The sequence below is a fragment of the Canis lupus genome, chromosome 30 (genome assembly GCF_003254725.2).
Source record: "Canis lupus dingo isolate Sandy chromosome 30, ASM325472v2, whole genome shotgun sequence".
In the NCBI taxonomy this organism is placed as follows: Eukaryota; Metazoa; Chordata; class Mammalia; order Carnivora; family Canidae; genus Canis; species Canis lupus.
The window spans coordinates 1,452,534-1,465,428 of NC_064272.1; the positions used below are offsets into that span (position 1 = coordinate 1,452,534).

At 41.9% G+C, this 12,895-nt stretch overlaps 1 protein-coding gene across 2 annotated transcripts in view; it reads right to left on the bottom strand.

Moving 5' to 3' along the window:
• RYR3 (ryanodine receptor 3) overlaps positions 1 to 12,895 on the bottom strand; it is a 510,816-nt gene that overhangs the window by 121,445 nt on the left and 376,476 nt on the right. For both annotated transcript variants that reach the window (XM_049104111.1, XM_025473335.3), the window contains exons 44-46: positions 5,365 to 5,545; positions 4,075 to 4,180; positions 1,473 to 1,593 (exon numbers count right to left, since the gene is read on the bottom strand). In XM_049104111.1, the coding sequence (XP_048960068.1) occupies positions 1,473 to 1,593; positions 4,075 to 4,180; positions 5,365 to 5,545 (408 nt within the window). The remainder of the gene's footprint in view (positions 1 to 1,472; positions 1,594 to 4,074; positions 4,181 to 5,364; positions 5,546 to 12,895) is intronic.

Sequence of the window (12,895 nt, forward strand, 5' to 3'; positions counted from 1 at the left end):
AATCCACTGCTGGTGGGAACATAAATTGGTGCAGGTGCTAGGGAAAACAGTATGAAGACGCCCCCCAAAAATAAGAACTAGAACTGCCATATGATCCAGCAATTCTTCTGGGTATATACCCCCAAGGAAATGAGATCACCATCTCAAAGAGATACCCACATTCATATGTTCACTGTGGCATTGTTCACAATAGCTAAGACATGGACACAATCTGATTGTCTGCTGATGGATGAATGGATAAACAATGTGAATGAACACACACACACATTCTCACACACAGAGGAATATTATTCAGCCATAAGAGGGAAGGTAATCTTGCCATTTGCAATTATATGGATGGACCTTGAGAACATTATGCTAAGTGACATAAGTCAGAGGAAGACAAATACTGTATGGTCTCACTCATATGTATACTTTAAAAACACTGAAATTATAGAAGCATAGAGTAGACTGCTGGTTATCAGGGGTTGGGGGACATGGGGGCAATGGGCAGATGCTGGTGAAAGGGTACAAACTTTTAATTATAAAATAATTAAGTCCGGGGACCTAACATACACATGGTGACCACAGTTAAGAATACTGAATTGTATCCTTGAAAAGTTGCTGTGAAAGTAGAACTTATATGTTCTCAATATAACAACAAAAAAGGTAATTACATAAGGCCAAGGATGTGTTAATTAAATTTATTGCAGTAAACATTTGTAGTATGTATATATGCATGAAATCATCACTGTGCACCTTAAACTTATTTGACTCCAAATTTCTTAACACATACACATCAATTAGTATTTTCTACAAAAATTTCCTTCAAATGCCAGTTTGGGAAACACTAAAATAGTCTGAGTCATGTTATCTTTTTAATTCCTCCATCTTCCAGGAAGAAACTACCTGGATAGCGCAGTGGAGGGAACTGGAGAAACTGAATGCTTTTGGGAAGGTATACATTTTGCAAAGCTAACACTGAATGATGCCAAATCAATCATCCAACTGGCACAGGGAGAAAACTCTTCATATCCATGGCCATGAGGTCCATGGGACTCTGGCAGAAGGGAACTTAAGCAGGCCTTGTCCATCCTAAGCAGACCTTGTCCATCCGCTGCCACACCTGGCTGCATAATCTGGGGACACTGAAGCAAAGGAGGAGGAGGATTGAGATGAGAACTTTCATTTGCCCCATTCCAGCAGCCTCATTCCAGAAAGTTAGGGTGCTCAGAGGAGTGTGAGCTTTAGAATGGCTGTATCTGCCTGGTGGAGGGTACAGGAGTCTCGGATACAGGGGAGCAGAGGAGAGAGCAGCCAGCTGGAGCCAGGAGAACTCTTCACTGCCAGAAAAAGAGCCAGACCCTCCCCAGTGCCCTGAAAGTAGGAGCCGGGAAGGACAGACCACCTACCACAGTGGTAGACAATCCTGACCCTGAACAAGTGGCCCCCTGGGAGACCGGCAGGACTCAGACTTCAGCTGCTTCTCTTACCTTTGTTCAGAGAGGGCAGCTTTAAGGGGATGCTGATGATCCCAACCAGGTCCTCGGTGGGGACCAGGGAGCGCAGGATTGACCTGATCCGGATGGCTTCCCCCTTTCCCGTCTGGATAAGCTGCAATGCAGGGTTGGAGAATGAGATTAAGGAAGTTCCCACACCCCCTCCCCACCCCACCTCCAAATGTCTGGCAGGGAAAGCGTCCTTAAGGTGTAGGTATGCTTCTATACTTCCCTAACTGCCACCAACACTTGTGGGCATGGGGGAGAGAAGGGAGCGTTTTCTTGATTTTCTAGAAGAGGTGCTACTGAAGGAATAACTGACCAAGGAGGTCACTTGATTCCTTTGTGTAATCACAACAGCCATGTGGTGATGGTGCAAGTCTCTGTGGTACATGTGGGGGCTGCTGGGGACTGTGAGCATCACTGGGATATAGGAGCCCTCAGTAGCCATAGCAGAAGTGTTGATGCTGTGACATCTAGACTTTGAAATTCAGTGAAATATAGAAATGGCTGATGAATTTTGTTTCCTAAAAGTCTGATTAATGTTGGGGCTGTGGACGGACAAGAGGAATTTAGAGAATGTCATAGAGGATGTGAGCATCTCAGTGGAGTTATCCTAAGATGGATAACCTGAGGTACACATGAATAGGCCAACTGGTGTGTATAGGTTACATCCTCCTGAAAGTGGGGGGTGGTGTGCATGCTTCTGGACATGGGCTCTCGGCCGAGAACTGAACCGTCATGGATTCAGGATAGAATGTGCCCTGGTCAGCTGGATGGTATGCTGGGATATGGCTCTCAGAGGCTGCAGGGGAAAATGCCTGTGCGCTCATCCCGTGTGTCACCTCTCATTCCTGTGGTTAAAGGGGAGGCCGTCAGTGATGGTGGCGTCTACCCTCCCACCACCACTTACAGAGTAGGGGCCCAAAGGACGGGTGCTTGAGAAAGTGTTAAAGCAGAGGGGCAGGCAGACAGGAACTCCTTCTTAGATGGGGCTCTGAGGGCTTAGCTCTCCCATGATGGTTGGTGTCTTCCTGAGAACAAGCCAACTGTGTAGCTTGCTTCTGAAGTAATGACAGGTGGACGGGGAGCTGCCACCTGCCCCATTCTGCCCCAAGACTGCAGAACACCCTAGTATTTCTCTCACTCTCTTTCAGGCTTCCTTTATTTATTTAAAGGCATAGAAATGGAGGGGTGGGCCTATGTGGATAAGGCTGGTTTATCACATACTAGGAACCAGAGTCTTCAGTTAAAAATTCTGGTCAGGCTCCCTTATCAAGATTTAGTCCACAGTACTTTTTAACCTAGATTCTTCCATGTTGGAATAGTCTCCTTAAACACTTGGACATGGATTTGCAAATGGGCTAGATGGTGTTTTAGGCAAGCCCATGACATACTGGAAGAAAGATAAGAGTGGATGCTTTAGCACAGTATCCTATCCCACAGGTTGTGACTGATTAGTGGGTGTAAAATCAAATTAGTGGGTTGTGATTTGCATTAAAAAGCATGAAGTAGATTAGTATGGAATAGCAGGTATTAGAGTGCAGTGTCTGTAGTTAGGATAAATTTTGCTTTGGGAATATACGTATATTAGGTTTCACTGGAACTTATTCTATAATAAAATAGCTTTTATTATAGATAAAATAATTTTTGATCAAAAAGTTTGAAAGCTACTATTTTAGCAGGTTCTATCTTTTGTTAGTATTTTTAAAAATACGACATACCCACCATGAACTTGTCCATGACCAAATGCACAGTCTCATCAACACCAGGTACCACTGCTTATATCAACCCGATCTATGCTGCAAGCACTTTTGGGGGAGACCCTGGACTAGTGCAGATGCAGTGAGAAGAGCAGAGGGGAGAAGGCAGGCAGGCAGCAGAGCCTCAAGTGTGCAAACCAAACAACTCTTTTACAGAATGATCAAGTACATTTTTACATGAAAAATGTTTTAATCTTTTCTATTTTGGCATAAAAAAAAAAAACACGTCCTCCCTCACTTATGATGTGAGTCCTTCCGTGCAATAAGGTCACTCTCTCCCTGTCTTGAGCAGAGGTGAAAAAAGGAAGAGGAAAAACACAACTTTTGAGGTCAAACCTGGAAGCTTGAGAAGGTGTCCCATAAAAACAGAGACCTCTTTTTCCAGATGCCCGCAAAGTTTCTCTCCGGGAAATAATCAAACGTAAACCACAGAAGAGACCACCTTTCTGGTGCCTCACGCCAAGGGCACTGAGAAAAGAGGATTTTCCATGTGGAGTAGCCCACTGACCAGAGTCAAGAATCAAGCTGTTCATTCTAACCCTATCGAGGGATACAGAAACCTAGTTTTTAGAGGTTTCTGAAACATACTATGTGGGTGATGTGCCCAAATAGCACCACTGAGGAACCCCACAACACAGGTACTTGCCCGGGAGTCTTTCCTTTAGAAGGTGGCAGAATCAACTACGAGAAATGGAAATGACTTTTGAGGTTAGTGGAAAGGACCTGAGAGGGAGGTGTGTGAACCAATGCCAGAGACTGAAGAAGAAATTCCATTCAGGAGGTCTACAGGGCTCCTCACTCAAGCCCCTCGAACCTGCCCTCTGGGAACTCACATGCATTTCAGGAGCACAACGACCCAGGAGATCTATAAGAGCTGAATAAAAGGACATAATTGCGTTGCCCATGTGCACGATCTCTTCATCCTCACTGTCCTCCATGCTGTGGAGAGAGAACCAACATGGGGGAGGTGTGAGGAAGCATGGCAGGTGTGGCCACGTTAGTAGACACGAGCTGCTTGACACAGAAACCCTCTGCTCATCCTGAGCATCACGCAACCTTCACCCTGGGCGCCTTCTCTACCAACAAGGTGGTTTTACTCAGTAAGTTCAAAGGACCCAAGTATTTGTGGAATTCATAGGTTGCCCTGAATTATAAGGACCAAGTACTGACATGAGCTGATCCTGTGGACCATACATACCTATAGAATGGCACAGTGATCCCCGAAGCTCCTACCAACCACTCATTCTATTCTCCTTCTCGAATGTCCATGGAAAGCATATTGGATGAGGACTCAAAGAGGGTCAGTCCATGCTTGGTTCCATTGTGAACAAGCTTTAGGACCCCAGCCTTGGTTTTTCCTCATGCTACATGAGGAAGGTAGGGCAGCTTGTGTTTTGGGTTCTTTCTAGTTTTACCAGATCACCTTCCAGAACAAATAGACAAAATAACCCCAACTGGCTAGGGAATTACCCCTGTTGGGTTGTTCCCATTCTCTAGATTCTGGGGTCTAATCTAGAGGCCATGATAAAGGAAAGGGAGCTGGTCACATTGTACAAGGACAAGACAATCTACCAATTCACCAAGTATATCCTGAGCCTTTCAATACTGGGGTAGTTGATGCTGTGATTTTTCACATTACTCTGCAGCTCTTTCTTTTTAACCTAAGGAATCAAATCAAAACACTTTCAGAAGGGAAAGTGGAAGGCACTACCTCTTTTTAAAAGTGAGGTAAGAGATGAGGCACTGAGGTTTAAATCCTAATAGGAATGGGCTGGAGTGAGACCATGGCTGTAACCTTGGTTGGTCCAGCCTCCCATAGTGATGCTGTAAGGGAGGTGGGGTGGCAGCTGAAAACCTTGCAGATGTCTTGATCTGCCTTTTGGAACAGGAGGGAAATAGGAGAAATACAAGGGGGTGAAGGTGATCCTGATCACTGGGTTTATTGAGAGAGTCAAGATGGCAATGTGCTTAACCAAGTGATTTAAAATGTGTTAACTATAAAGAACCTGTATTTTCCCCACAGGGGGATGGATGGGTGGGGGATGTTGTTGACACCTCCTTCACAATCCAGGTACTGACACTCTTTGTGAGCTCACCAACTATATTAATGCCACAAGACTTACACTTCTCTCTTGTATCCCTGAGAGGGGAGGTCGAGAGCCGGGTTCTCAGAGATCTTAATGGCGCCCTGCATAGCTGCCAATAGGCCGTTTCCTCCTTCACCTCGCAGGGCTGGCCCGAAGCACTCTGGGCGTCTGATGAGCAGCTTGACCACGACACTAGCATTTTCTTCCACACTTTCACCTAAGGAAAAGGGCATTATTTCCCTTCATTGGAAAAGACAACAGTTTATTTCTAGCTGATGAGGTTGGGGAAAGAGTATTGGGTTGAGCTTATCAGTCATTCATAAAATTAGGAGGTGATACTGGTAGAGAGAAAGATAAGCTTAGATAAATTAGGTCCAGATCTGCTTTTTTGAAGTATAAGATGAACCATTATTAGGACAGAATCCTACTTTGAAGTTTAGGATTTTGTGCTGTGATTATTTCACTACATTTAGATCCTCAGAAAGCAAGAAATTCGCTACTGAGTCTTCCACAGATTACTGATTCAGTCACAAGTGACTTAGGGGACAAAGAACTTGACATCTTTATTAACTCCATGAGGGGCTGCTAAAGCATATCTTCTTCCTTCCCTGACAATGGGTAAAATGGTAACTCAAGCTGATGTGCCTCAATTAACACCCGAGGAAATGACATGTTAGCCCCTGAATGGCATTCTCAGAGTCTTAAGGGTACCTCAGAACAACCAAGTTTGTGTGGATGTACATCAGGGCATTTCTGAAATTATCCAGATAATCTACTTGGTTATTCTGAAGTATCTCTCTGGAAAGCTGAAGGTTGGAGAATAGTATTCTGCTGGTACTTCTCTTTGGAAGAACATGGACCATGAAGACATGGCTCATTTCCTAAAGCTGTGATTAAGCAGTGGAACTGGAACCGTTAGGGAGCGGTAGCCAGTACCTCTCGGAGAACACTTGTCACTGAAAGCGGTTTTAAAGCTTGTTCAAACAACTTCATGAAACATTTTCTGTCTCAGATGAAATCTTATTTTGTGTTGAGAATTTATCCCTGGGCTAAGACTCTGAGAAAAGACTTTTTTGATCTTGTGTACTGGGTAAAAGTCGATAAAATTTTTTTTTTCTACAAGATCAGATATTCTTGGAGGATTGAGCTCTATAACAGAGGCTGCATCTTGATACATTGTTGCATTAATTTGTTATTCTTACATAAAATGATTTAATATATTAGTAGGCTAAAACAATAGCTATTTGTTATCTTGTAGTTTCTGTAGACCAGGAATTTGGGAGTGACTAGGCGAGGTGTTCTGTGGCCAGGGACCTCCCATGAAGATACAGTCAAAATGTTGGCCAGCACTGCAGTCCTGTGGAGGCTTGACTGGGCATGGCCATGTGCATCTGTGCGTGCGTGCACGCGCGTGCACACACACAAGCTGTTGGCAGGAGGCTTCTGTTCCTCACCATGTGACCTCTCCATGGGGCTGCTGGAGTATCCTCACCACATGCCAGCTGGCTTCCCACAGAGCAAATGATCCGAGAGAATCAGGTGGAAGCTACAATGCCTTTTACAACCTTGTTGCACACTTTCACTTCTGCTATATCCTAGTCATTAGAAGTGACTCACTGAGTCCAGCTCACGCTCAAAGGAAGACAAGTCAGCCTCCATCGTTTGGAGGGAGATGCACAAAAGAATTTATATTCTTTTAATAGATGTTTTTAAAAAGATGTTTTAATACTATCACAGGAGTTAAGCTCTGTTTAATGAAAACTTTTATGAATAAACTTCAACGTGCTGTGATTAGAGCATGGAATGGAAACCCAGAAACCCTGGCTTCTCTAGCTTTTTAGGAAATCACTACGTAATCATGCATGCTGCTTAATCTCACTGGGTCTTGCTTGCCCTATTGAGATACTCAGGCATCTTGTAGTTTTTTAGAGTGAGGCTATTAGTCTACTCCCATATGCAGAAGTTTCTCTCATCATGTCCAGAGAATCAGAGGGGCTGGGCCTGCTGTTCCAGTGCTTGAAATTAGCTTGTACTCAGCTCTTACATGAACTCACCCCTGAACACACTTGATGTGACTCACAGCTCTGGAGAGCCTGCCCTACATCATTGCTGTAGCTGGCCTAGAGCTTGGCCTGCTGATATCTTTTTTATCACCCAAATGCCTGCATTGCAGATAAAATTCAAGATTATAAATATACATCATGTAAGTTTTAGAACTGTGTAACTAGATTCAGAAAAGTTTTCATTCCACTGAATTCAAACAGCCCATTGGCTTGCATTCACTCTTTGCTCAATCCTTTAAAATTTTTATAAAGAAGCTCTTCTCCAAGTTTCATCTAATATATAGAACAGAATTTGTTTTTATTAAACCAGAATCCACATGAAGAAAATTCTCAGGAGATGCTAAAAGGGTAAAATGATCACAGTGATGATATGGTGGAAAGAATCAATGAAGGAGAGACACCGAAGAGAGGTTGAGTAATGTTATGCAATCTGTAGAAGATAAAATGATGATGCTAAGCCCTAGGGCCATGCTGTCCTATTAGTCAACCACTAGTCAAACCTAGCATTTACACTTGATTTAAAAAGCACCAAGAGAATCACCATGTTTGAGAGCAAATAATCTTAGCCACAGATATAATTCACAGTTCACTACTTTCAAGTGTTGTTGGCCTCTAAGACTTAAAGCTTGAAGCTAAAACTTGGAAATTTTAAGTGTCAAAAATGGACAAAACCCTCCAATCTTAATATTCAAGCTTATTTAAATATCATACTGTGATTCTTTCAGTTCTCAGGATGGAAACACTTGTAGGTCAGCCATGATCTTCACCAGCTGAAGTCAGATTTGAGGTATGCTCTGATAGAATAGAAACCACCTCATAAATAGGAGACTTCTTACTGAGTTGATGAAAATCAATTTGTGATGAGTATCAGGACCTTATATAATACTGTCACCTTGTGGGAATAATGATGAAACAGCTTTTGCCCTGCTTTCTTATTTCAGTTAAAATCCACAAGAGTATGTAGTACCAAGCTTCATTTACCATTGTTATCATTAAAATGATTGATAAAGAATCCACGTATGTATGGATTCAGCACATTTGGGCTCCATGCCAAAATGCTCAACCATGACCACTGCTGAGATCCCACAGGCATTGGTGGAGGAGAAATGCTGAAGAGTTTAATTGGCATGAAAATAACAGGGTCACATAGCTTTTCAGCCCAGTCAGACTTCTTCACTTTGGTGCTTTGAGCATTCATTCACCATTGGCTTCTTTATTTGAATCATCTGTTTTCTATTACTTGTGTTGTTTTGACCATCTCTGGGCTTTTATAGTTTTAGTTTGAGTTTTTACGGATGGAGTCACATTTCCTTGTCTTTGTCATTATAAGCCCATCCTGACCCCAATGACCAATTCCCTTCTCCTTCTTAGGCATAGAGATTTAAGAAGGTCCACTGGAAGAATGAGAAAGATGGGGTAGAAGATATTTCCCAAGCCTTATAATTGGTGAGAAGGTGTAGCTCAGACATTAGGTACTTAAGCCCCACTAACCATAATTCAATTATACTTCATATTCCATCTTCTCTCACCAAGACTGCCTGAAGTGTCTCCTGAGTACAACATTGTGATGTTGTTTATAACTGTCTTAAACTTATTTAAATCTTTTACTGTTGGTCAATTTTTCAAAAGTTTGCTGGATCTTTGTAGCTATATTATAAATTAGAGAATAAGAACAATGTCTCATTTTAATCCTAACCATCCTTAGTCTTCAGTACTAATATCACACTTAAGAGTGGCTATTACATCCTTTGACTCTTTTCTGATTCTTGTAAGCATCTATACCTCTGTGCCCTTAAAAGGTACTGTGCTACTTTGTGCTTTTGACCCTAGAATTTTTTTCTTGCTTTACTGAGATCAAATTAATATATCCTAAAAAGATTCATGTCCCCTAGATCAAGGGCCAATCAGTATGTTTTTACCACACTACTCTGTTCAACTGTGTCCATTAGTTTCTTCAAGACATTATTCAACATTTACCTTTTTCCGGAGGTATACTTAGGTTCACTCACTGGGTTCTGATAAGCACTGTCATTTTTGGCATGCCAGTAGTCATGTGTGTCACCATGTAGATAGGTGTGGTAGGTTATAGAGTTTTTAGTAATTACATGTATGTGTTTCATAATTCTACTTAGGTTTCCTCTGTTTCCTGCTTTGATTTATGACTTCAGGGCTTTTAGAGCATGTCTCTTATCGCATCCCACAGTCTGTCATATACACTTTGCATGTCACATAATGGATACCCAAGTTATGGCCACTGATGGCACATCTGCCTAGGAAAACAGATTCAGCAAAGCTAGGAATATTGTGTTCCTCACAATTAAGTTTATAGCCTGGGGAAGATATCACTAAAATACTCCGAGGACTCAAAGGAAGCAGGGAATAACTTTTTCCTTTTTCTTGTGAATTGGTAAGAAATCTTCCTTCTTGGAATCTATATTAGGAAGGGATTAATCAGACATCCAGACACATCTGTGTTAGACTGGTTATAAAGTTTACAACTGCTGGGTAAATAGAAGCTTCTCAGCTTCATTACTCCCAGAGTAAAACAACCCAAGGCTTCTGAGCAAGCTAAAAGAAAGTGGAGAAAATTATATACTTTAAGAAGTTCTTTTAAAGACAAATCTTGTTTAAAAAGATTTAATACAAACATTAAGAGAGATTAGTAAAATAATGTTAGAAAGAATTTTCCTATTCTATTATTTTTTAGCAAGAGCTTTTGATTTGGCTTTAAATTAAAAAAAAAACATTCACATCAGATAGTAATTAAATAATCCTGCAATTTTTGAACAGCTAAAAGGAAAATGCTGTTTCTTTTCGTTCATTCATTAGAAAGACTACTACCAAGACAATACTGCATAATGGTGTGAGTAATGTTTGGCCTGTGGGGCCAAACTACTCCAGTTCAAATCCTGGCTTTACATCCTACTAGCTGTGTGATTCTGGGAAAGGTACTTAATCCCTCTATGCAACTGGGTCTTTCTCTGTAAATTGAGGAGGATAACTGACCTATCTCATTGGATTTTTATATTATGTGAGTTAATATGTCCAAAGGTGCTTTGAATAGTGCCTGGCACATAGTAAGTGCTCAATATGTGTTAGTTGCTATCATCACCACCACCATCCTTACTCACTACCACCCACCATAGTCACTCTACATCCCACTATGACAATCCACCACCCATCACATCTCATCATCACCCACTATGACCACCCCATCATCACTCATCACTACCCACAACTACCACTGCATCTCTCACCACTAACCACTACCTACCCTCAGTCACCCCTAAACCTGCTATGACCACTACTCAATCATCCTATCCCCTCATCGATATCATCACTAACCACTACCCACTATCACCACCCCACCATCATCCATTATTGCCACCTGCCACCACCTACCATTACCCATCATGACCACTCTGACCACCTACCATGATCACCTAGAACACCTTTATCTTTCACTGCTGAGTAGAGGCCCCAAGATTAGCTGGGAAGTCCCTTTTAATCATCTTTTAGACATGAAAACTTTTCAGCCTAGCATTTAGGTTCTCTCTGGTATAGTTGCCTACCTACCCTTTAAACTTCATCTCTTGCCACTGTTATCCATCTGTCTATCCTCCAGACCAACAGATCACTCTATTTCCTGAGCACAGCATGATTTAGTCTTGAGGCGACTGCTCAAGGGGCTCTCCAGCTGGATCACCTTTCCAGCATCTATGCACCTGAAAATGTGACCATTTGCAGGTCATTTCTAATATCACCTCCCCCATGAGGGCTATTCTGAAATTCTCAATGGGATATTAGTTTCCCCTCAGGAATCCTACAACATTCTGTCCCGTCCTTACTCTACTTATTATAGTGATGTCTGTTCATGTCTACTGCCCTTACTAGATGATAAGTTTTGGGGAAGCAGAAGCTATTTGTCTTTTGCCAAAACCAAATGTGGCCTTTGTATTACAGAGACACAATATACATTTTAATGTATACTGGGGTGCTTGGGTGATGCAGCTGGTTGAGCATCCAACTCTTGGCTTTGGTTCAGGTCATGATCTCAGGGTCCTGGAATCTCTGAGCCCTGCATCAGGCTCTTTGTTTAGCACACGGTCCACTTGAGATTCTCTTTCCCTCTGCGCCCCCCCCCCCCCCGCCTCAGTCATGCTCTCTCTCTTACAAATCTTTAAAAACATTAAAATGTACATATTTTCCTACTGATGGGCTAATTTGCTAGTTTGTTGCTTTATGAAATTGCACGATAGAGAGTATGTGAAAAAGGCACAAAACAACCTAAAAGCAAAGGGATCAGACTACACATTTTGGTCTAGAGTTCAGTTCAGTATGGTCATATGTAACCAGCATAAGCAAGTATTGGAATTTGGGCAATTTCGATGGGGGCATAGTTAGTGGATTCCTTAGCCTTCATAACCTATATAGACAGCCCCACTGAAATGACTCATAAAGCTCTTGATCTTATGGAGGTGGCCAAGATGAATGAAGAAGTTAGTCCTGGCTTGATTTGGTTTGTGTCATATAGTCTACTTAGATAATTTAGGGGAGATTTATGAATCCTCAAAAACCATTTAGAAATTTCCCTATTACCACAATGACTCTCAATTAATTCTGGACATGCAGTCATTTGGATAGAATGTGGAGCAGATTTTTAGAGGGTATGCTGACACTGGCCTCAAAGAAAATGGAATTCAGCAATGCTTGGTGACAGACAAATAGGGACACTGAAGGGTACACAGTGAGTGCTGCAGGAGATAGGTAATCAAGGATAAGACCAGGCGGGATAAGACCCAGGAAGAAAAGGAGGAAAACCAGGATGATGGAAATCATTCCAATATTAAAGAGTAGAGTATATTACAGTAGAGGAAACTAAGCAGGTGGGACAGGGATGAAGTCAGACAAGAAGAGTACACTGGAATACAATGACTACATTGTGGCAACATACTTTGAGATAAACTCTTACACTTGGAACATTTGGCATGACTGCTCATGAGTTGCATATCTTTTTGCAATCATTTAAGTAGCCAAGCTGGATTACTCTGCCTGGAACTCCAATCTGGGAGAAGGGAGAAGGATCATAATGCTCATGTGAATATAAGTGAATGAGCATGGGAACAAAATCTTGGGACACAGGATACATTTCCAAGAAAGCAGACCACTTAATTTTACACAATATTCTATGTATTATACTTGGGCAACTAAAGAATTTTTGTAGACTTGGAATCCATTACAAATGGGAAGTAATTTGTGTTAAGAAAAATAGTATTTAGAGTTGTCACAGAAATACTTCTCTCCTGGGAGTTTAGTTACCTTGTCTAGTTATCTAGTTATTCTTAATTTTACGCATGCATGTATCCATCCATCCAAGACTCTAAAGATCTGAAGGCACATCTGAATTTAAATTTGTGAAATAGGTGAGATGAAGATATCAATAATCCCTTCTTTTACTGAGATAAGAGGTACAAAGTAGTGAAAAGCCCCAGGCTCTGCCTTGA